Source organism: Onychostruthus taczanowskii, unplaced genomic scaffold (genome assembly GCF_017590055.1).
Source record: "Onychostruthus taczanowskii isolate IOZ18803 unplaced genomic scaffold, ASM1759005v1 scaffold141, whole genome shotgun sequence".
In the NCBI taxonomy this organism is placed as follows: Eukaryota; Metazoa; Chordata; class Aves; order Passeriformes; family Passeridae; genus Onychostruthus; species Onychostruthus taczanowskii.
In genome coordinates this window covers 762088-785606 of record NW_024498585.1, presented here as the reverse complement: position 1 = coordinate 785606, position 23519 = coordinate 762088, and the positions used below count along the sequence as shown (strand labels likewise).

Here is a 23519-nt window from a genome sequence, read left to right as displayed (position 1 = left end):
ACAAAACAACACTACATGACTGGGAGGATTTTCTGATGCTGTCTTTCATTCTGCTCTTTTCTGCTTGTTTTCCTTGTTCTGTCACATGTATGTTCTATTACAAAAACTGTTTTGTCAGTCTGAAAAACTGAAGATAATTAAATTGCATTCAAAGTATTTATTAGAATTTCTTCCTAAGCACTTTGCAGTATGATGTAAAATAGTTGAAGAAAATATACCAGTTGATGAAATATGCATAGATTCAAAAGAAGTGTATGTGATAGTGTAATTTTCATATCTAAAATTCTTATCGAAAAAGGAAACATATTTTTCTTATAGGCATAGTGTGGCCTGTATCTTCCTCATCATCAGAGCAACCAAACACTCACTCTTCTGTTCTCTGAAGAGAGATTGCTGCTTCTCTTGCCAACCCTCATTGACCAGGGCACAGACAGGAATCAAACGGAATGATCCTTGCACACTCCATAAAAGTGACATGTTGTGATTATTAATAGCAAAACAAACTTGTCTGAAAATGACTAAGTTCTGGTCTTATTTATTGTGTTATTAATTTTTTCATGAATTATTATTCATATGGCAGTTATCCAGGCTGAGGATTATTTCTCACTTACTACATTCTCCAATAACTTTCCTGATCTTTTATTGAATCTTGAATTTCCTCAGGAAATGTGGCACTCTTTTCCAGGTTCTTCCCACATGTATATCTTCTGGGAAGTGCTTATGTTTTGCCAACTGAAATGGGAGACTGCCCTGAAAGAGAGCAAGGAAGCACTGCATAGTATATTGAGACCTCAGCAGGGGTTGGATCGTGTGACTCCAGAGGCCCCTTCCCATTAAGCCTAATTCTGTGGGTCTCTAAATAGGCAGCTGAACAAAAAAATGGCAACTGGAACAAAAAAATATTTGCCTTGCACTTTCTTCGGTACAGAAAGGAAAACAAGGTCGGAGGGAGATGCAGCCTTCTAAAGCCTAACAGAAGATAGCCCTCCAAAACACCTAGGAAGAGAACCAGTAGGAAGGAAGGGGCAAACAGGTGGTTTCTACAGATGGAGAAGTAGAGAGAATGAAAGTTGAGTTCCCCAGCAAAACTATAGGGGCTGCTTTAATAGACAAAAATACTGTGGAATCCATTCACCCCTAGTCTCAGCTTCTTGTCAACCTGCTGTGACCCATACAGCTCTGTATTTATGTGCAAGAGTGTAAGCAGCATGTTCTCACTTCTGTTTTCATGTTCAGGTTTAGCAAGATTTTTGACTTTTTGAAAAAAATAAGCAGAAAGACAGGTCTCTGTGCAGTGAAATGATAGCTTTAACTGATGAAATGAACAACTTCAATTTTTTTTTTATTTTGTTATTTCATTTTGAACCTTCAATAGATTTAGTCAGGACTGCAATTGAGAAACTAAAGCTCTATTCCAGAGGCTGCTTAGCAAAGTTCATTAAAGTAAAAAGCTCTGGTACACTTAACTTACATGGCTGCTTTTCACTTTAAATATTCATGTTAACTGCATTTCTTCTGAACCTGAATTAATCTCAACATTAGGCCTGCACAATTGGAGATGTGGTAACCAAGTGCAGCAGCACAGTAAATGTTTCCTGCAGCCTCCAGAACAGTCATTCCCCCTGCTCCCTCCTGCAACTTCAGTTTCTTCCAAATTCCTTCCTTCTTGTTTCCATCCCTTGCAGTCACGGTACATTTGCAGGTATTCCTGGGATATTGGGGTGGGTGGGAACTACAGTCCTTTTCCACGTAGTCACTGACCAAGCAGTTGCTTGTATCTGTGTCATCCGCATCAGCAGTGTCAAGCCCATTTAGGCCAGTATAAATGAGACTTAGCAGCCATTGTTGTTGCCACTAAATTAGATTTTTTATAATAACAAAGTAATGTGAGCAAGTGTAAGTGAACATTAGGTACTTACCGTAAGCATAAACACTCTAGAAATCATGAGGAGGGTTTGGTACAATCTGTACCATTTCTGCTGCTGCCCTGGGAAGCAATGTTCTCTGCCCTTCATTGCCAGTCCCATTTTATCAGGACTAGGCTCTAATAGGTCAGAATTACTTTGAAAATGGTATTTAAGCTCCAGTGTCATCTAAGCATGTTTAAAAATTCTCCCCCATTATGTTTCTTTATAGAAAATGAGCTGCTTTCCTCAAGGTCTACCAGGCAGCTCTTTTCTTGCCTCTCCTAACCCAAGCAGAAGTTAATGCATTTGTTTTTTCCAAGTCTTGTTTATATTTGGCAGCCATATAAATTTGTTTAAAGTGGTTTTATTTCTGTTTCTACTATGCATTTTAGTGCCTTGAGGTAATTTGTTACTAATGAAGATTAACCCTTCAATTAACTATATTCATGTTAGTTGTCTAGCTTCTAAACATCTCCTCTGCCCTTCTCCCAAAATTAACATATCAGGTTCACTGTTAGTTTTCTTCTGTTTTCTCTATTTTTCTTCTGGTATAGCTGTATTTAATCTAGGCAAGAGGAAGAGTCGGGCTGTGCGGCAATCTGACACAAGTTTTGGTAATGAAAGAAACCTTCTAGGCACGAATGTGCTTGCTGGGAGCACTGTGGTTTCTTGTGAGATAAGGCACAAAAATTATGTGAGGCTTGAAGAATCTTTCCTGCCTTAGCAAGCATTTACTTATAGCAATGAGTAGTAATTATTAGCTTAATTAATGACACTAAGTAATTAACTTACTATAGCAGAGGAGATCCAAAGCCTGAGTGACAGACACAAACAAGTAACAGTTCACCTTGCCCTCAATGGACAGAGTTTTCCTTTGTGTCCAAGCTGAATTATGTTCTTAGTGTCTTTATGTTTGGTGATGCACAGCCTTCAGCCTCCCTTAGTCAGGGCAAGCAGCTGCGACTCCCTAAAACACCATATTGGGCAAGCTTCTTCAGCTGGGGTTCAGTTTGTTTGGTTTTTTTTCCCACTTCTTACAGATGTGAAATTCCTGTCAAATTTACTGAAAGCGCTAATCTGTCTCCAAGGAACCATAACTGATTGATGTTTCAACACTTGACTTAGGCAAATAATTGATGATGACTGTTGAGTTTTGCTTTGAGATTTGGGTTCAGTTGAATGTGACACTTACGAGTTCCATCACTGAATACAGCCAGAGAAACCAAAGCAGGAGAGAAAAAGCACACTCAAAAGCCTTAAGAATGTGGGGTATAGTCTTGTTTCTCCTGCAAAATATCAGAGACGCAACTCTAAGTGTTGCAAATACACAATCAAAGAGGTGGTTTGACTCAGCCTAAAAAGGATGGGAATGGCATATCAAATCCATTTTCCTTGCATGGTAGACCATATCAAACACCTAAGATGTTGTCATCTTATTGCAAAAGCTCCATACCTTCTTGGTGATTTCTCATGGGCAGCTCCTCACAGTACTAACTCCTTCCTCACAGCACAGCCAACAAACTCTACCTAACTTCTCAACCAGCCAACCTACTCTTTTATAATACCCATCCTAATTGGACCTAGCTGTGTCCTATTAGGCAGGCATGTTCCTAATTCTTGGTAATTAGCACAGATGTAACTCCTTAAGGGTGAGATTACCTTCATCACTATCTCTATTCTCCTACATTCCATCCGTCTACAATGCCCCTTTTTCTTTTAATTACAAAGTTGCAGTATCTCTAGAAAGATAATATTCAAGTAAATTGGCATTATAACATATTCACATACCTCACTTAGGACTAACTGTTATATGAATGTTCAGGCAACATATCACAGTAAGAATATATGTTTCTAAGTTCTGATTTAGTTTTGCTTTTCACAGTCTAGAATATCAACTTAAGGCTTTTCATAAAGTAATGTTGTGTTTACTAACTTTTGTGGGGCCCTTTGCAAAAGATAGTAAACCCAATACAATCATCCTGTGTGTAATTTCCATTTAACTTTGGAATGTGTCTGTGCACTGACCTTGATTCATTACCCAAACTTACATTACATATAATAAAAAACCCTTGTACTTAGAATTTAGAAACATATACTCTTATTGTGGTATAGAAGTCTAATTCATTTTGCTTTTTCACATTATAGACTTGATTAATTCTCTAAATTCACAGAGTAGTTATCATCAAAATCTTTAGACCCATACCTAACTGCCTAATCAGATATTAATAGCTGCAATTCCCAAATATAATACACACATTTTATCCACAAACAAATACACCATACTAAACAATAGAGCTACTCTTTCCCAGCTCTCACTGCTGCTTTAATAATCATCTTCTTCCTTTTACAGTTTTTGTTGTATTAGTTGATCACTGCAAGCCTCTCTTGTCCTGCTCTGTTTTCCATTCTTTTGAAGTCTTGTAAAGTGATTTCCAGGTGGCAGCCGAATCTGCAGCTGCCTTGTCCCCTTTTTGATACTATATTTCACAGTCTTTTTAAACTTCTTTCCATGTATATAAAACAATCTGCACTTGATATGTTATTTCCCATTGTGTCCCCAGCAGCTCACCTCTACCTCAGGTGTTAAAATCTGTCAGGTCCGGACCAGGCAGCTTCCCCTGCTGCTCTCAATGCTACGCTGGGCTCCATCTCCGGCTGCACCTCGCCCTACAGCCCACTCCCAATCACATTGGGTTACTGTGGAGATGGCCACTATACAATTTTAGAGGGCTTCTCTTATATGTTGTCTGTGCAGCTCTGACTCTGCCTCTCAGAGTTCCACATTGTTTTTTATTACAGAGCTAGGTCTCTCTTGCATGTTGTCTGCTCATGCAGCAGTGACTTGACTTAAATTTCTGAGAAGGCTTCTCTTCCCGTGTTGTCTTGTCTCTCCACAACACGGTTCAGTTGTTTAAAGCTGTCTTGACGCTGCTTCTCCAAGTCTTCCTTGCCATCAAGCACCTATTTTAAATGCTGCAACTCCTCTACTAATTCCTTAATATTTTTGTACTGTTTAGTGTTAATATACTCCCTCTCCTTCTATTTGGCTCTTAATTTCTTAATAATGGTAGAACTCTGCAGCTGTTGTTTGGAAAGCTTTTCTCCTTCCTCCATTAATCCTTTGATTTGCTCTTCCTTTTCTTTCAGAATTTCAGCAGTTTCATCAGTATTAAGCCTAGTATCCAATTTCTCTTCAACAGTCTTTACTTCCTTTTTAGCTGCATCTCTCTTTTATAGGCTAGAGGGAGATTCTTCTCAGCATCCGTAATTCTAAACATTTCATCTTTGAGGTTATCATACACTTCTTCCAAGCAAGTCCTTTTTACCTGGGTGTGGTGCTTCATATGTTGTCCAGATTTCTAGGCTCTCAGGTCCACCTATATTTCTTTCAAGCTCTCAGGTCATTCTGGCTCTTGGTCCTCCTGGTTCAGGTCCCAGTCTCCTACTCCACCTGGCTCCACTGACTTATTGGTCTTAAGTCTGCACTGGTCTGCCTGAATCATCAAGGGATCAAGTCTTCACTGTCCTCTCTGCAGTTCCCTACCCAAACCACCACAGGATTACATCAGGATCACCAATTATCGTCATTTTACTGCAAAAGCTCCATACCCTCTTGGTGATTTCTCATGGGCAGCTCCTCACAGTACTAACTCCTTCTTCCTCACAGCACAGCCAACAAACTCTAACTTCTTGACCAGCCAACCTACTCTTTTATAATACCCATCCTAACTGGATCTAGCTGTGTCCTATTTAGGGCAGACCTGTTCCTAATTCTTGGTAATTAGCACAGCTGTAACTCCTTAGGAGTGAGATTACCTTCACCACTATCTCTGTTCTCCTACATTCCATCCGTCCACACTAAGAAGAGCCATATGCATGCATGATAAGGGTCCCTCCAGCCAAATACCTCATTGCCAGCATTGGTCATAAAACAGATGCTGAAGGAAGCACCATATGTGACACTTCTTCCCAAACGTACCAAAACTTGATAACAACTATCAGTGTGAACAGTTTGTAACACATATCTGGAATGAAACAGTAACCCAGACTTGCTGTGCCGTTTTTTTGTTTGCGTAGGTTGCTGGATCATTTCTTCTCCTCTAGTTTTCAGTTGTGCTGGAAATAGAAAATGGATGTGGTCAGCTATGCAGACCATCCCAATGCACATTTACCATTTTGTTGCTACTCCACAGTTTGAGATGCTGACGGGATCGTTACCCTTCCAGGGAAAAGACAGAAAGGAGACAATGGCACTCATTCTCAAGTGAGTATCAAAACTGCTTTCATTCTTCTAACTGTGAGTTAACTCTACCCTCTGGAGACTCCATAGGGCCCAAGAATTTGATGAGTAGAAAATAATGGTGTGTAATGAGCTCTCCAAAGCTGTGCAAGGTGTGAATTTAATAAGACACACCTAGCTGATCCCTGCGTTTAACTCTAAAATTGCCTTCAAAATAAACAGTAGGAAGTGAATTACTGTGAGAGCCTTACGAAATAAATTTATCTTACTTTTTGTGATAATGTCAGTATCCACAAAATGTGGGAAAGTCAGATTTCTGCAGGACATCTTATATTTTGTTGTTGCCAAGTTTCAAATCTTTTCGTTGCGATGTCCCATTCATTTAATGTTAAACGGAGACAAAAGTATCTGAAGCTCATCTTTGCTCACCAGTGCACTTTTTAAAGTTGTGGTGAATGGCCAAGACAAAGTTTTGTTCTCTTTAAACAGTATGCAGTTTAGTGTGCTTTTTTTTTCATGGTTTGATTGTTTAAATTCTTCTTTATTGCCAAATTTATTCCAACAAACTAAGAAAGTGAAAAAAAAACTGTAGGAAAATTACCTATTTAAGTTGCAAAAGTTTTATGAGATTCATTAGATCTCTAGTGAAGTCAGTGGTAAAACCTTCCTTAAGATCAGCGGAATAAGATCAGCTTCTCATTCTGCATTACACTATGCTTAGGTAGCCTTTGGTCACAGATTTCATGTGTCTGCTCATCCTTACTCCTACAGTTCTGCTGTTTCCACTGCAGTGGGATGGAATAAAAGCTTGAAAAAAATCTCTTTTCTTTTCAAGTGTTGTGTTCTTTCAGAGCCAAGCTGGGAATGCCACAGTTTTTGAGCATAGAAGCCCAGAGCCTGCTGCGAGCCCTCTTCAAAAGGAACCCCTCCAACAGATTAGGTACGTGTGCGTTTGGTGAGCACATTCGTTATGTGCTCTCCTGCATTGTTGGGGGATGAGTTGTACCTCTCAGCTCATCTTTTTCAGTGATTATCCTCTTCATTAGTTGGCATTTGGCATTCCTTCCCAGAGCACAGTGAGCCTTCAGTATCACTAGAGAAATTTGTAAGGAGCACAGGCAAAGCATTGAAATCTAAAACATGATATCAACTTGTGTTTCATTTTTTTTGTAAAGAGGGTGAGTGAACTGCCAGCTTTTATGAATTATTTAAGATACCTGCTGTATATGATAATATAGGGAACTGAGAAACAAGTGCGATTTAAAATCTGTATCATTTAGCTGCAAATCTCAGGTTTTCTCTCTCTCATTCTGAAATGCATTTCAATCCTGTCTTGTTCTGTTAGCTAGGGGCAGTCATGCAGTAGACTTTATTACCCAAATACATCATCTCCTTTTTACTGATTTTGATGCTACCTAGAGTGGCTACCTAGAACAGAGGCTAGACAGAGTTAAGAGAATAAAGTGGGTATTTATTAAAGGTATTTAATACATACACTTTGGGCAGTGCAAAAGCCTCTCAGAGGCTACACCCAAGATGGCCAATAGTCATGAGTTTTTCAGACAGTATAAGTTTGGTCTATTTGCATATCAGGGGTTAGTTCTCCAATTACAGCTTCAGGTAATGAAACCATATTCCCCCAGCTCGCTCCCCAACAATTCACTTTTGTTTATATTTTTCGAGGCCTGAGGCTGTGGTGTGTCCTTGGATCTCAGGCCTACAGCAATTGTTTTGTATAATCAAAACGTGCAGACAGTTAACTACACTTTATGTGGAGTTTAGACATATGTACTGATGTAGTATGGGATTTGAAAGATATAAAAGCTAAAATCCTAAAGCAGCAATGTGTCTTCACCCTTTGTTAATAATTCTGTTTAGATTGTGATAAACAAAACATATATATTGGATAATGTATCTTATATTATCTGTACCTTTGTTTACAGGCTTTATTAAGAAATTAATTGCATTTGATGAGGTCATAGACAATGCCTATGGCATGACTGCCACTGCAGATTTTGTCGTTATTCCTCACAGGCATGTGGGGACAACCCAATCAAGCCCAGTGCTGGGTGGCAGTGGGGAGCCAATCCTGCAGCATGCCACTGTGGCCCCTCTCCTGGCAAGGGGATCCCATATGGCCCACAGAGGGAATGCTTTCCCATTTGTTTTACCTCCTGATCAAAACGGTAGCCTTGTATTCTGATATACTGCGAACACGAGAGTAGAAAAACACATTTTTCTCAACAGGTTTCAACTGGTCTCAAGAAACTTGTTTCACACTGGAAAAAAATAGAGTATTGGGATTTCTAGGTTTAATATCTCTTCAAAAAACATCAGGTGCTGCACCAAATATAAACTTTTTCCCACTCCCTGCCTCTGTTTCTTTCTGCTTTTTCCTCTCTCTCTCCATCTCTTGGTTTTATGCTGCTCTGCATGTTTTGTGGCTTCTTACAAGTTGCTATCCATCCAAAATGGAGCTCCAGTAAAGTCAGTGGGAGTTTCTGGATACCAGTCCTTAAAAAGCTGCTCAGTAAAAATCAGTTTTAGCCAAAACAATTCTAGCCCTCATATGTTAATAGTGGGGAATTGCTAGGGGTCAGGTTTTTAAAACCTGAGGTGTATTGAAATACTGGGAGGGCTTGGAGGACAGAAAAAGAAAGAAATAAATTATTTATGATACAAATGTCCAAGGAAATAAAACCTTAAAGGGTAACCAAAAAAAAGATCTTAATATTTCAGGGATAACGGTGGAAAGCTCCTGAAGGCATTCTCTGTTTTAACTGATTGAGAATCAGCACAAAGGAAGATGGAAAGGAACCCATTGATAACAAAAGAAGAAAAGCTTGAATAGTTGGCCTAAATACTGAACAGAAGTCAGTAGATAAAAGGACTGCTTCAGATTTGTGGATTTCAGCTTTTTCTGAGAAAGGAATAATACTATTTAAAGAAAAGTAGACTTAGACATCCCAATTTGAAAAATCTTAGAAAAATTAATGACATGTGCTAAAATAAATTAATGATATTCTGGATCAAACACTTGATTTCAGCCATTGTTTAATAAATTTGCAAATATGGAAAGTGCATTTAGTTCCAAAGTCCAATTTTAAGCATTTGCAAGACAAAAGATGCTCTTTTTGCCATTTGATTTTGGTATCTTAACAAACAGAAGTAAAGATTGATGATGTATTCTGAAAATTTTGCTTTGAAATTGTGTTTTGAAGCTTTGAATTATTAATGGAAAAAATATTAGGGTTGAAGCAAGTTAGACAAGACTGAAAAGAAACTTAATCTGATTTACCTGCTTCTATTTTTAAGTCTGATGCCCATATTAATATTTGTGACAAATTTTTAAGGAATGGAAAGTCTTCCTGGCTTTGGGCACTGTCTCTTCTTTTCTGAGCCTATTTGCTGTACAAATCGTCTGAATAGCACCGCTTTGGTAGTATTGCTCTGAAGTACAACAACTTCAGATTATGGATAAGCGTAATTTTAAATTCTTAAACTAACTGAATATCCAGACAAATAAGGAGTAAGCACTCAAAAGTTAAACTTTAGGATGAAAGTGTTAGTTTGTTACATTTCCAAGAACTAGGCAAGATACTTGCTCTAAGGACTCTCAGGTAGGTAAATAAATTATTTATTATTTAAAATTATTATTTAACAAATTATTAAAATTTTATATAAAAACCGTATTATCTAACAAACTCCCTACGCTGCTGAGCAGTATGAAAGTGTCCAGGGTCCTTATAATTGAGAAGCTCAGCCCAGAAAGTTTAAAATAAAAGCATATGCCCATAGGCTCAGAGTAAAAGCCAAGGAAATTATTACTGTTTTCTTAATACCATGTTCTCAGGTAAGATACGTTTTGCTTTGGCATATAGAAAATTTCAGGCTTTAACTTTTTAGAATGATGAGTTTAAACAGAAAACAGCTTTCACCTTAGTCAGAGTGACTGTAAAGCTTTCTTGTAAACCTTAGAAAAATATCTCAAAAATTCTAGCTCACTAAAAAGATTCTGAAGCTGTAGAGACACTAAAATTTTATTATCTGAAACTAGCTTAAAAAGCTAGAAACTCTTTCTGATGAATTTGAATATCCAAGTAATCAACTTTCAGGTTTCTTAAGTCTTCTTTTTCCCCCTTAATATTTCAAGGTTCGTGTTGGCCATAAAGATTCAATAATCAAAACCAACTAAAATAAAACATTCTACTCTTACTGTTTGCAGGCACTTTTATTGCAGGCATAAAACTTAGATAATTAAGTTCTCACTTAGTAACGTGAGGCTGCTTTTATATAAATGCACTCTATAATGTGTTTAAACTGGCAGTTTGATCTGAAAGAATTATTTATCTTCTCGGACCTTGGAGATTGGGATCATCATGGGACTGGATGGCACGTAAAAAATATTTGCAGGCAATAGGTTTGATTGTGCTGATTATTCTTGGCTAATAGGTCTTATTGCCAAATTGAAGTGAATTTAAAAAATTCAAAATCACAAGAAACCTTGAGGAAGGTGAAAGGTTTGTAGTCATGCTGTGCTTCAGATGCTTGCTGAATACTGATCTCTATGTCAAGAAATGCCCATCTCCATGCAGCAGGCCTTTCCAGTCGTGACTGCTGCAGTGCTTTTCTTTTCTCCATGAAAGCACATCTCTTCTCAGAACCCCTGTAGATTTGCAGGTGATAGATGAGTGATAGATAGAGGTGACAGATGAATGGCTGAAACATGCTGAGCAAAGCCAGAGAGACTATAAGCACTGATGCCTAATATCTCCCAAGGACTTTTGCAGAGAGGTCAGGGCTGTCTTCCTGGCTCCCATAGCCATTCCTGAATGCACCCTTGAGCCACTTCCCTTCTCCAGCTGAGGAGAGGGCCAGGCCACACATTGCTGCCTGCAGCCACAGCACACGATCCAGGAAGGGGTTGTGGGCTACACCAGCAATTCTCACGGTGGGGAATGTCAGGGAATAAAACTTGCAGGAAGTGCTGAACCTTTTTCATAGCATATAATCAGTTGCTAAGAATTGGAAGTGAGCCACTCCTTGCAAAATGAGGCTATTACCATCCTAAATCTCTTTAATATATTAAGCCCTTGCACTTTACAACATGTTCCTTATGTGCCAGAGCTGAGGTGGCCACAACTGGGAAATGAAACTTTTTCAAACAAACGCCTGCCTCAACTGCATGCTTGAATTTCTTACCAAACACTTGAAGCCCCCACTAAAAGAAGTAGCTGGGGGTGGACTTTTTTTTCTTAGTCCTTATTTCTGTAGGTTTGTGGGAAAAGGAAGAACAACATTAGCAAAAATTGTGTCTTTCTAATAGATGATCTGAAAAAAAGCATGTCATAGCCAACACAATGACATATCCATTAGACTAAGCAAGAGAGAAAACAGAAGCAGTAGGGAAGGGGCAGAGCAGAGAAAATCGAATGCATTAGCAATTATCCTCAGTCTAGAGTATGCTACTACTGTCTTACTAGTCTGAGCATTTATCCCAGTCCTGCAAAATCAGTCTGGCACTTGGGTGGCAGTTTCCAGTCACCACCACTGAACTCAAAGCACTTTTCACAGATACTTCTTTTCTGAAGACTTGCTTAATGTAATTCTCTTCAGAGTAACTCTGTTGGTTTTGTCTTTCTGTTGGTATTGCTAAAATCAGAATGAATCTGCTAAAGGATTCTTGCAGACTTCAGACTGTGCATTGAACAAAAATATGCTAGGGAAGTAATAGAACAAGTCCTATTCTAAGGCTTCTTCTTTTCTTGTTCAGTACCCATGGACCATAAACAACTGCCTAGGGACATGTAAGAACAGGATAAACATATGTTGTTTCACCCAAGTTTTCTCCTACCCTATTCCCGCGTTAAGGTCAAGCAAGGGGGGGTTTCCTGAGCCTCTTGTGGTTTGTCAATGAAGTAATCTTCAACAGATTACTTTTCAACAGACTTTCCTGGCCTCCCCATGAACCCATATAAATATATTGCACCACATCATCTTTTCCAAGTAATTCCACATCACACAACTGTCTGTTTCCTGAGGAAACATCTCCAGGTTCTTCTGAAGCTCATTCCTGTTGGCATCATTTAGTGGTCTGTTTTATACTTCCTCGGTCATCTGTTTCCAGGCTGAAAAGTCCTGACTTACTCAGTCATTCCATAACATTCTTTGTTGGCCTTCTTTGATTTTCTGTAACTTTAATCAGTATACAATTTTACAAGGGAGTATGTCAGCTACAATCCATACTCCAGTTGCAAAATGCAACAGACTTACACAGTGACAGTGCAATGATGTTGTCACTTTTGTCCTCTTTTTGTAAGATTTGATTTCATGTTGTGTTTGCCTAGAAATGTCAGGGTGTCATAACTCACAGACTGCTCAGCAGGTCTGATCACCTCTGAGCACATAATTTTATATTGCAGGATGGGATTGTTCATGCTGATGTGCATCACTTGCCTATACTAAAAGATTACTGGGATGGGGAATTAATCAGGAGATAATCCCTCTTTGATGTTTTCCAGCAGGTCTGACAGACAATTCTGCATGTTATGTTTACAAAGTGTTCGCTTCCTGTTTCTCCTCATCAGTGAATGTTAAGCAGGTTGTAGGGAGCAGTTCCTGATCATTGCATTTTGACAAACATTGATAATAGTCTTGTACACAAGGACAGCAGACATCATATTTTACCAAAGCTTCAGTTGACAAGCCTTTGTAAAGATGCTTTGCAGTGGCAGCTGGCCTCAGAAGGGAAAGATGATCACCCCTTCAGGACGTCCCTGCTAGCTGTGGCCAGCACCACCAGCAGCACTGGGGCACTCTCCTGGTCCTGGGTCCGGTCAGGAGGGTGCCTAAGGCTTTTGCCTTAAGGGACGGGGATCCGCAATGAAAGGGCTGCTACCCAACAGGAGGGAAGAGATGGACTCCAGCTGCAGTATAGTTCAGACTTATTAACTCCAGGGAGACTGACAGCTGAAGACCCCAAACTAGGGTCTGACACTGGCTTATAAAGAGGGGAGGGTACAGAAGTGGAGTTTGGTCTTCAGCCAATCCACAGGAAGGTGAGAGTAAGGAGAGGGTGATAGACACAGTGGGACAACTAATAGGGAAAAGCCTGGGGAGGGGCCCTGGCACCTGAACCAATCACTTGATGCCCTGACTGGAAGATTCTAGATGGAAGGGATGGGCTACCGAGTGATGGACAGGGCACCAGGGAGGGACTAAGGGACGGATACATGGGTTGCCAATGGTAACTGGGAGGGGAAAACTGGACAGACGGGGTGAGCAAGGAGAGGGAGAACCAGGGCAGAACCATTACAAATAAAGGGGTACATGGAACGAACCAATTTACAACTTAACCAAGTTAAAGAGACACACCGCAACATCGCTTGTAATGTTGATCTTCCCAAAGTACAAATATTGTGTGTATAAAAAGCTGAGTCCTCTGAGGTGCTGAGTGCCCCTTGTAAGGTGCTTAGGAATCCCAAATCCTTTTGAGAATCTAGGCTGCTCAGCATGCTTGAAAAGAAGTAGGCTGAGTACCCCTTCAGGAACTGATTCCAGAATTGCAGTGCAAAGCCTTTGCTTCCAGAGTTTAATTCTCCTTGAAATGAAAATGAAAGGTGATAATAATAAGGTCAAATCCCCAAAAATTGCATTCTGAATCCTCTCTGACAGTTCTTTTAATTATTACTGAGTACCGGTTTGGTTCTGTGATAGTACTGAAGCAAATAAATTGAGCTAAAGGAATAAAAAGATCAATATTCAGTGAAAACATGAGGCAAAAGTAATGAAGGAATTAGATTCGTTACCAGATCTCAGAAGACTTCCCCAAAATTTCCTACAGTAATGTAACAGAAATTTAGTAGTGAGGGAAACATAACACTGAGGGTGATGATTTTGGTACTCTTTGGTACTGTGAAGAGGGGGAACCTAAAACCCTGGCTTACCTCAAATAATTTTGGAGCTTTTGGCATTTTGAGTCTATACTTGCCTGTAATGCAGCTTTCTGTGCCAGTGGAGAACAGTAGCTAGTCAAGATTTGAAAGTCAGTGTGGATAGAAAAACTGCCACTGATGGAGCCTTCCCAGAGTATCAGAATATCCTGGGGCATTTCCTGACCTTGCTGATGCGTGCAGTCTGCTGTGGATAAAATCCTATGTCTTACCTGAAACCTCAGTTGAGAAAAGTAAAAGACCCTTGGAATCAGTCTCATTAACAAAGTGCCCTTGTCTGTATCTATGGCACTTATACTGTGATGGCACTTGCACCATTCAGAATTTATTGACTAGAACTGTTTAAATGGGGACTCTGTCAGAAGAAAAGTGGGGATGGGAGGGAGAGTGGAGAAGAGATACCATGCAGCCCTCTATAAGCATGACTTAATTTTGATTCTTTCATTCTCTTCTCAGGTGCTGGATTTGATGGAGTAGAAGAAATTAAGCGTCACCCTTTCTTTGTTACTATAGACTGGAATGTAAGTGGAGCAGCATTATTTTATTTTTAGCTACATTTTTTTGAAGACAAACTGCCATGATTAGAAAAAGGATTACTTTCTCTAACATAGAGAGCCGAACTTCTCTAACACAGAGGAGTTAGAACCTTTTCAGTGGGTGCCTCTGTCTCTCTTGCATGTACGTTGGCATCAGTACTCAAAATTGGAACAGTTGATCAAATTAAACATGATTCAAGTAAGACATGTCAGATGTGATTAACAGAATGGTAAACAAGGATTTATTTTATTGTTATCAGCTACAGCTCATAAAGGTGGTGGTGCAGATTATCTGAGTATTTTAGACTCTTAAGAGGTTAAATCGCACATTTTCAGCATCGTAATTGTTCAAATTAATTTATTCTTAGACGAACCTGAAAGCAAACATTTTTCATTCTTGATTGGGACATCTGCCAGTGCATCAGAGCTGCTGTTTGCCACATCCCCTAGCATTTTCTAGTTTAATTTTATCCGACTTGTGTTATGGTATTATTGTGTCTCTTCAGTATTTAATGCATTCACTCACAAGTGCTAGTACAACATATAACACTGATGCAGTTCTTACCAGAAATTCTGGTAAAACTCTGTAAAAATCTATGTGACAGAGCCATTCTCAAACTGCTGCCTAGGACTTTGCAGTAAAGCTAATTCCTCTGTGAGAGAACATCTCATGATGCCCAGGTAGCCTTTGAAAGGCCCACAAACCCATTTATTCTGGAAAAACTCATTAGAAAAATCTAATTTGGGTTGCATGTTGAAGAGTTGTCATGACTCATAAGCATATTAAAACATAATTAATGAAGGTGGGTTTTGAGACTTTCCTTTATAGTCCAGCTGACTTTTAGAGCCATTAAATATGTTGTGAAGTCTGTGTGTCTTTCCTTTTCTGCTTCTTACTAATCATGAGATTCTGTATGAAGACTTTACGTTTATGAAAACAGTAAGTGAATCCAAAGACTTGGGTTGTTGATGATGATGATGATAAATACTAATATTAATATCACTAACAATATTATTTTCTGTATTCCCCCAATATCTCCACAGTCCTCAGCTTTGCAATCAAAATATAACTACATCATGATACTGTAGCAGTGAGAGGGTTTTTCTTCTGTGTTTGCTAGGGAGCAGCTCACTAACTCATCATAAATAAATGAGGCTCTGCATCTTGGAAAGGTTTTCAGAAAAGTCAGTTCTGTCCCATAAGAATACTCAAGACCGCCTTCTGTCATGATAATTGGTGATTGTTTCAAGCTCTGTTCTTTAGGGAGCAATTTCATGCCTGTCCTAAGAAAATTCTACTGTCCTCCGTCATTTGAAAAAGCTCTTACAGGCAGGGAAATATCTACCTCAAAGAAGATAGGTATGCTTGAACATGCCTTGGGGCTAGAGACAAGGTGGATTTAATTGCTCTTTGATGTGTTTCCAGCCCTCTAACTCTGCTGTGAAATATAGCTGTTAAAATCAATTTTAATCCAACATAATTAGTTGTACTCTCAGAGTACTCTCTCAGAGACAGATCACTATTACACTGATCAGCTATCATCTTTGTAATATATTTCCTCATTTTATCCTAATTTTGCAATCACTCGAGATCTTGGGAGGCATAGCTTGTTCCAGCAGATACATTACTGTATGTATTTCAGAGCAGCGAACCTGGCCCTTAGCTGAAGCCAGAACTTTGGCTCTCAAAAATCATCCAGCCAGTTGTTAACATGTTCTCCATGGACAGAAACAGAACAGGGTCAGAGAACAGAAATGGATCAGACATAGATGTTTCTATCTATACCACTGATCTCTGTACAGTTGGAGGAAAAGAGTCCCTGGTGCCCTTATTTTGTTCTCCCATAATGTATACAGAATCTCCCACATCAGTTTGCAGACAGTCAGCAAACAGCACTGTTGAGATGGAACAGAAATGATTATTTACTTTATGCCTTGGCAATATAAAGACCTCAGAGAGCAAGAGGCAAGGTCTTTTGGAGAACTTCTGTGCTACCTTAACAGCTATGATAGACAGGACTGTTGTGACTGACAGCACAGAAAATTTCAGCAACTGTAGTAAAAAGAATCCTCCATCAAAAACCCCCTGTCATGAATGGTAAGAATGGATTAGTGTCTCCTAGAAATGCAACGTGAAACAGGTTTGCTTTTAAGCATGATTTTTCCTACAAGAGTGACATGATAACCAGGAACAAAGCACCAAGTTGCATCAACTAATTTTAAAAAGAGTTGCAAAACAGACATGAGTTAGCTTTTTCCTTCTAAGTCACATGTGAAGTCTTGATGTTTCAGTGATACTAGAAGTGCAAATGGAACCCTGTGACTCCGCCTTTCTTTTCACAGTATTTTCAGAGCTGTTCCCTTGGGGTTTGGATTGGAACTGGTTATTTTCTCTGTCCCTGAAGTTGTCCCTACCTGTTGGGGCAGTCATTTCCCATCTTTTTCTGTCTTCAAACAGACACAACCAGATACAATGTCTGGTTTGGATGAACACCCAGTGGAAATAGCACACACAGTGCAGGAACAGCCCCTGTCACGATGCTGCAGATGCTGCTGCCAAGCACAGTGTGCTGGTAACATGCGACCACTACATGCAGAGTCACTACGGGCAATCCTGGAAAACATCCATGTGGCCAGAGAGCCCTCCTCCTCACAGCCTTTCCCGGAAGCCATTCCCATGTTCCAGGGTGCCATCCTTCAGCAAAATGACCAGCCACCTTAGGTGTAACTTATGACTAACTTCTGCACTAAATGAACTGCACTGAATGGACAATCCGACACAGCTTTTTGCCCAGACTTAAATGGTGGCATGAGACTTTCTAAGACTCACATTTTTACAGCTGCTACCCTGTAACAAAGCCCTAAGTTCCCACTTTCCAGAGTGAAAAATTGCTGGAGGTTTCTGCAAATACCAGTATTGCTGCTCTGAGGCATTTAGCAGGCCCCATGATGTAAATTCAATAGTTCTGTTGTTAAATGGATGGACTGTCTTTCATTATGAAGGCTGGGATGCTCAGGAGATTAGATGTCCAGATCCTTGACAGTTCTACCTGCTTATTAACCTTGCACCTCCTTTTTTTCTTAAGATAAGCAGACCCAAAACGAGTTGACCTCGAATAATTTAAGTCATTGGCTCTGAGAAAGCACAATCTGGTTCCTGATTTTTTTACTACTGTTTCTTCTTTCCAGGTCATGCATAATTTCTGGCTTTTCATTGAAAATGAAAAATGCAGTCCCTTTTTGCAGACTGCTGTCAGAAGAGTGGGCGATAAACAGTAGTTTTTGTTTGGATGACAGACTAAATTGGAGCTAGAGCAAATTACATGCTTGAAAATGATCTGTCAAATACAGCTGAGGAAAGGAGTGGGAAGAAAGTGGATTCCAGTTCTTTTTCCTTTAATATTAATCAGAGATCAAACTGAACTGAAACTGTGAATTATTTCATTGCTGATTTTACCAACAGCAAAAAATTAATCCTAGGGTCTGAATTCTGCTAGCCTTTCCGTCATTTGCAGGCAATAACACTGAGTCATTAATCTAGGAGAGGACATGGAGAGCATTTCAGAATGTAGTTTATCCTTTTGTCTGCTTATTGGATTTGCCATGACAGGTATATGTATCAAGGGAGTTTATTCCCACGCTACAAATGCACCACTGTGGAGGGTAGCATCTTTCTATTTCTAGAAGGTGTCTAAGGAATAATTCAGTTCTTCATCAAAGAAACTCAGTTGAGGAAATGATTAAATAGTTTTTAATGAAATCAAACCATTTTCTTTTTCTTGATATTTGTCAAGCACATGTACAGAGCATTTACCTCTCTGGGATTTTTAGAAATGTGTTTTTTTAAAGATCATGAAAAATTAACTACTTATAGATAAAAAGAGAAGGAAACACAGTGTTGCAGCATTTTATTACTAGTCTCTCTTGTGTATTACTTGAATTCCAACTGAGGAGGTGTTCAGATGAAGATCATACTAGGGATGTGGCAACATATTTTTAGAAAAGGTCATTGGCACTTGGATGAAAATTAATTATTTCAAATAAAAGCGTTTTTGTCTGAAATCAGAAGGAAAATCAGTAGAAGCTTGTAGTTTCTTAAACTGCTATAGAAATGGTTTCTAGTTAATTCATAGGTGCTTATTATGAAAGTCTCAGGAGGACGTGAGGGGTTGATAAATAAGTCAGGAGCATGGATATGTACACAGGTCTGAATATCTAAATCAGTGTTTTCATGGAGTCCATCTGCATTGTTCTGTGGATTATGCACTCCCTCAGCACAGCCTCTGGATCTGACAACACTGTGTGTTTTACAGTGATTCTTCATACCTGTCAGTCACATTTTTCTGTGCTGAGTCAATGCTGTGGCCATTTTAGAAAAAAATTGGTGATGGAATGTGGGAGCTTATTCTTTACTGGGAAAGATAAATAGTATTCTCATTAAAACATTAAGGGCTAAGGAGTGCAATTCTCCCTTATGGCTGTGGGAACAATGTGAAAGAAAAAAGACATCCTCAGCTTCTTATACCTGTGTAAGATAACAAACATATAATGTATAATGTATAATTCAGCCTAAAATGTAGATGCTCCAGTTATCACTATGATATCCAAAGTCTATTTTAAATGCCTAATAAGATTCTCCAAAAGAAAACTTTGGAATATCAGAACTGGAATTTAAACTGAGAAAACTCAGTTCCCATTTAAACAGATAATGGAACTCACTGTAATTTTTGCATACAGTACTAAGATTACCTTAGAAAGTAGACTTAGAAAATGCATAACTGCTTAAATTTCATCAGAAGTTATGGACAGTCTGATAGAAATGGTCGAAGGCAAGATTTGAAATTTAACTTGCTGTCATTTCCCACCTCTGGTTGGTTTCTGTCAGAAGAGGTCACGGTCAAGATGCATCATCTCTGAATAATTTGGGGACCATGGTAAGAGATAATATAGTCATCCATTTCCTAAAATTAGAAATATTCTTGAAAAACCCAGAAGGATCTCAAATCCTCCAGGAGATTCTCTATGTGTATATGAAGCAATGGCTGTGATTCTTACTATTTTTTTAGATCAGCTTGTGCCACATTGAGTTTTGCAGTCTACAGGATGCAGGTTTTTAAAGGAAGAGGTGTTCTGCCTGCAGCAGGCCTTCGTGTTTAATTATGTTGGGCTGCTCAGTGGTTTAGTGGTTTGGCTTGGGTGGCTTACTTACAGAACTGGAGCCAGTGTGGGATGCAGAAGTCCATAGATTATGCTACTCTGCTTTTCCTGGTCCTCAATGATTTCATTTAGTTACCCTATTCAGGAGCTTGGGGGGAAAAAATGTTTTAGGCAGCTTACCTTTTGCTGTTCTGTTGTCTAATTTTTATCACAATTGGGTAAGGAAATGGAAAAGGGAGTTATCAGGTTGTGCTCAAATGGAGTGCCTTTCACTCACACAGGCAACTTCTTTGTTTCCATCCCCTCCCAGAAAGCAAATTTGTGATTATAAATCTCTTGGTGGCGCATGACTCATGATGAATCTTAAATCCCTCCCTAGTAGTGGAGGATGTGGGTTACAGATTCAAAATACAAATGTAGCTCCAACAGCACTTAAGAAACTACAGATGGGGGAATGAATTAAGAGGCCAGAGAGAATATGGTTACAATAATGAAAAGAGAGTGCAGTTCCTGAATTATGTACAGCTCTGAAACATTTTCCAATTTTTGGACCTCACAGGATAAGCTGTGCAGTTAATTCCATGAGGAAGCATGTGCATGTGACCATATTGCTTTCTGCAGCAAAATCATTGCAGTTGTGAATTAAGACAAATAAAGGAGAGCTGGGAAGCAAATAGCTTTCTCAAGTTGAAATTCTAACAACAGAATAACCTCCAGTAGGTGCTGAGTTCTCTTGTAAAATTCTGTGCAGACAGAAAAAGATGTATGCTAATTACTAGGTTGATACTTTTCAGCTGATGAGTGACACTTCCTGCATAAGATTGCAATTGACTTTTAATTATTTGAAAGACTGGCTTTCCATTGTGGCTCACAGCAGTTATTCATCTCCTTTCCTCTCCAAAGAGATGGAGCAGTTTTACGCAAGCAGGAACTTTTTATGGTGAAATGGCCATTAATCATTGTATAGTCATTTTCAACTTCACTGTTTCACTTTCCCAAGGAATCATAACTCTACCACAAATATATCCTTTATGTTAAGGCTAATACTGTGCTACAGAATGTTCTCCTTCAAGAACCTTTATTTATGCAAAATCATTAACCTTTATGCAAAATCAAATTCAAACTATGGTGATATGTATATATCTTAGATTTGACCACATGGTTTGTGTTGCAGAAGTTAATTCCCCAGAAAACACACAGTTAAAAAGAATCTTCCTGCATGCAGGGATCTGGAAAAGCATTTAGTAATGTCCATTAAGCATTTTGAAAAATCAGCTCATTAGGAAGTTGTTTTAAGAGCTAACCTAAAAATACATATTGCAAACAGTCATAAAGTTGAACTCTCCAGTTCTTATGACTTGAAATTTGCATTAAATGTTGTATTTATGCTCAGACATGTTAATTTTGGGGTACTGTCTGTGGCAACTAATTTAGCCCTTTGAAACCTGACAACAAAAGCATTGCTAGAAAGGAATTGCATTCTAGGGACTGCAACACGGAGCAGGGAGTCAAACTGGAGCTCTGTTCCCCATGCTGCCATCAGCATGATGTTTGGTTTTGGCCATTTCAGGCAGAGACGATGCAAAGATGGCTGAAATCAATAGGGCTCTTTCCATTAACCTCTACAAGCTTTGGATCAGATCCAGACATCCTCACCTCAGTGTGCTTGTCTGTGTGTATATGAATGCTTGCAATGGAGCATGGACTAGCAATTTCTTAAGGATCTCTGAGTATGAGTAAAAAGGCCACAATGTCCCTCATAATAAAGGCAGGATGTATTAGGATGAACTTGTGGTGCCTGTTACCCAGGTGATCCCCTACATGACCCCTCAGTCACCAGCAGAAATTTGCACACCGAGAAGTACTTACCTGTTATATGCCTTCCTGTCTTATGTTTTTTCCTGGTTTTGTTCCTCAGTTCAAGCCACATGTAGAGCTTCAATCTGATTGCTCACCCATCCACAGTGCTTTCTCCCTAGCATTTTTGATGAAAATTTCATGCAATCATCAGCTGTAAACCCCCTTCCCTTTTACCAGATATGCTAAGAGAGCAAGTCTCTTGTTTAGCTTGTAAGGACCAGGCAGCCAAGCCTGTTGCTCAGCTCAGTCTGGCAGCATGTCAAACACATTGCTGGTTCATGACAAATAATAAATGCTAAAGCAGTCATGGCTTCCTAGAAATTCTTTGTGCTGATTGTCATTGCTGTGCTGCTGAAGTTACCCTCTTTCCTGGTCTTACCATTGCACATTCCAGTCCTACCCTTAGACCAGTGAATTTCCAGATGCCCCAGCTTGGAATACTGTTCCAGCCTATAGGCTAAATTTTTGCCAGGAACATTTGTCTTTATATTCAGGATTCCAATAGCTAAAATGTGCGGGGACCATCCAGGGCACAGATTTTAAGCTGAGCGGTAAAGCAAGAGCCAGAACCACAGCTACATCAATCCTTCTTTGTCAGTCCAGCAAGGATAGCATGGAGCTGAGAGACGAAAGCAGGGGAGTCTATCTAAAGATAGACTAAAGAAAGCAGGGGAGTCTGTCTCCAGATGCTGAGTGTGTACACATTGATGCTGATTGTGGTTGGTTTCTCTCCTTGTAGAAACTGTACAGAAAAGAAATAAAGCCACCTTTCAAGCCCGCAGTGGGGCGGCCAGAAGACACCTTTCATTTTGATCCAGAGTTCACATCTCGGACCCCTACAGGTTAGTAAGGTGGCACATAGGTAATATATCTTTTCAGTTAGTAAATTCATTCTTCCTTTCCCCTCTCTGTTCCAGCACAGTCTAAAAGTCTGATCACCTGTGGCATTACAGGATTTTGCCATATCCATCAGGAAGAGAAATGATTGGTTTTGCTTTTCCAGCAAAAGAACCTCATAAGTACTTCACCAGCTTCATATTAACTTGTCTTCAGGAAGAAGAGATTTCACATTTTTTAAAGGATAAAATAACTATTGTCTTGCTATTTTATTACTCATTTTTGGTTACACTAGCTGAGTTTATTTTAAATTATTAACTATTTTAAATTACCTTGGCTTCAAAGAACTTTGTATCTCTGCAAGTTAGTATGTAATTATATATTGCATAGATGTTTTATTTAATTATGACATCTCACAGACTGTGGACTATTGGAAGTTAATGTGTGGTTAAAAGCAATGAAGAATCATCTAGTTCTCAGGTCAGCAGAGTTATGCCGACAGGAAATTTCGCCCACAATATTTAGGAAGTGCTTGCAGATAGAATGTTGTTCCTGTAACTTATGTTTCCTAACAGAAATACCATGCTTTGTACACTGTATATATGAAGGTGACTGTTGCATAAAATTCAATCTTTACATTCTTTTAAGTGTAAAGCAAAAATATCAATAATGTCAGAGTGGTAATCCCACTTATAATGTTGCCTCCTGCTAGACATGGGTAAGTCACATTACATTTCTGCCTTTACCTGTTTATACTTTCTAAAGTGTAAAAATTGAATTAGTTCTTGTTTGTAAAACACTTTGAAGATGGTTAGCACTGTAAATGTCACATAGTATCATGGTAATAATCAAGTATAATGTCTCAGCTTCAATCCTCAAATTGTCCCAGAACGGTTGCAGAGAGGGAAAGATCTGAGCTTTCATTATGAAAACACCTACATTATAACACATGAATCAGGGCTGAGATTTCCTGCAGTTTTTGTTCAGACTTATCATGACCTACACCATGTTTTCTTAAAACTAGCCCAAA

The 23519-nt window shown here is 39.2% G+C and overlaps 1 protein-coding gene across 1 annotated transcript in view; it reads left to right on the top strand.

The window, feature by feature from the left end:
• Positions 1 to 23519, top strand: part of RPS6KA2 (ribosomal protein S6 kinase A2) — a 163470-nt gene that overhangs the window by 104055 nt on the left and 35896 nt on the right. The window contains exons 9-12 of the mRNA XM_041398163.1: positions 6101 to 6171; positions 6999 to 7087; positions 14556 to 14620; positions 22392 to 22494. Of these exons, the coding sequence (XP_041254097.1) occupies positions 6101 to 6171; positions 6999 to 7087; positions 14556 to 14620; positions 22392 to 22494 (328 nt within the window). The remainder of the gene's footprint in view (positions 1 to 6100; positions 6172 to 6998; positions 7088 to 14555; positions 14621 to 22391; positions 22495 to 23519) is intronic.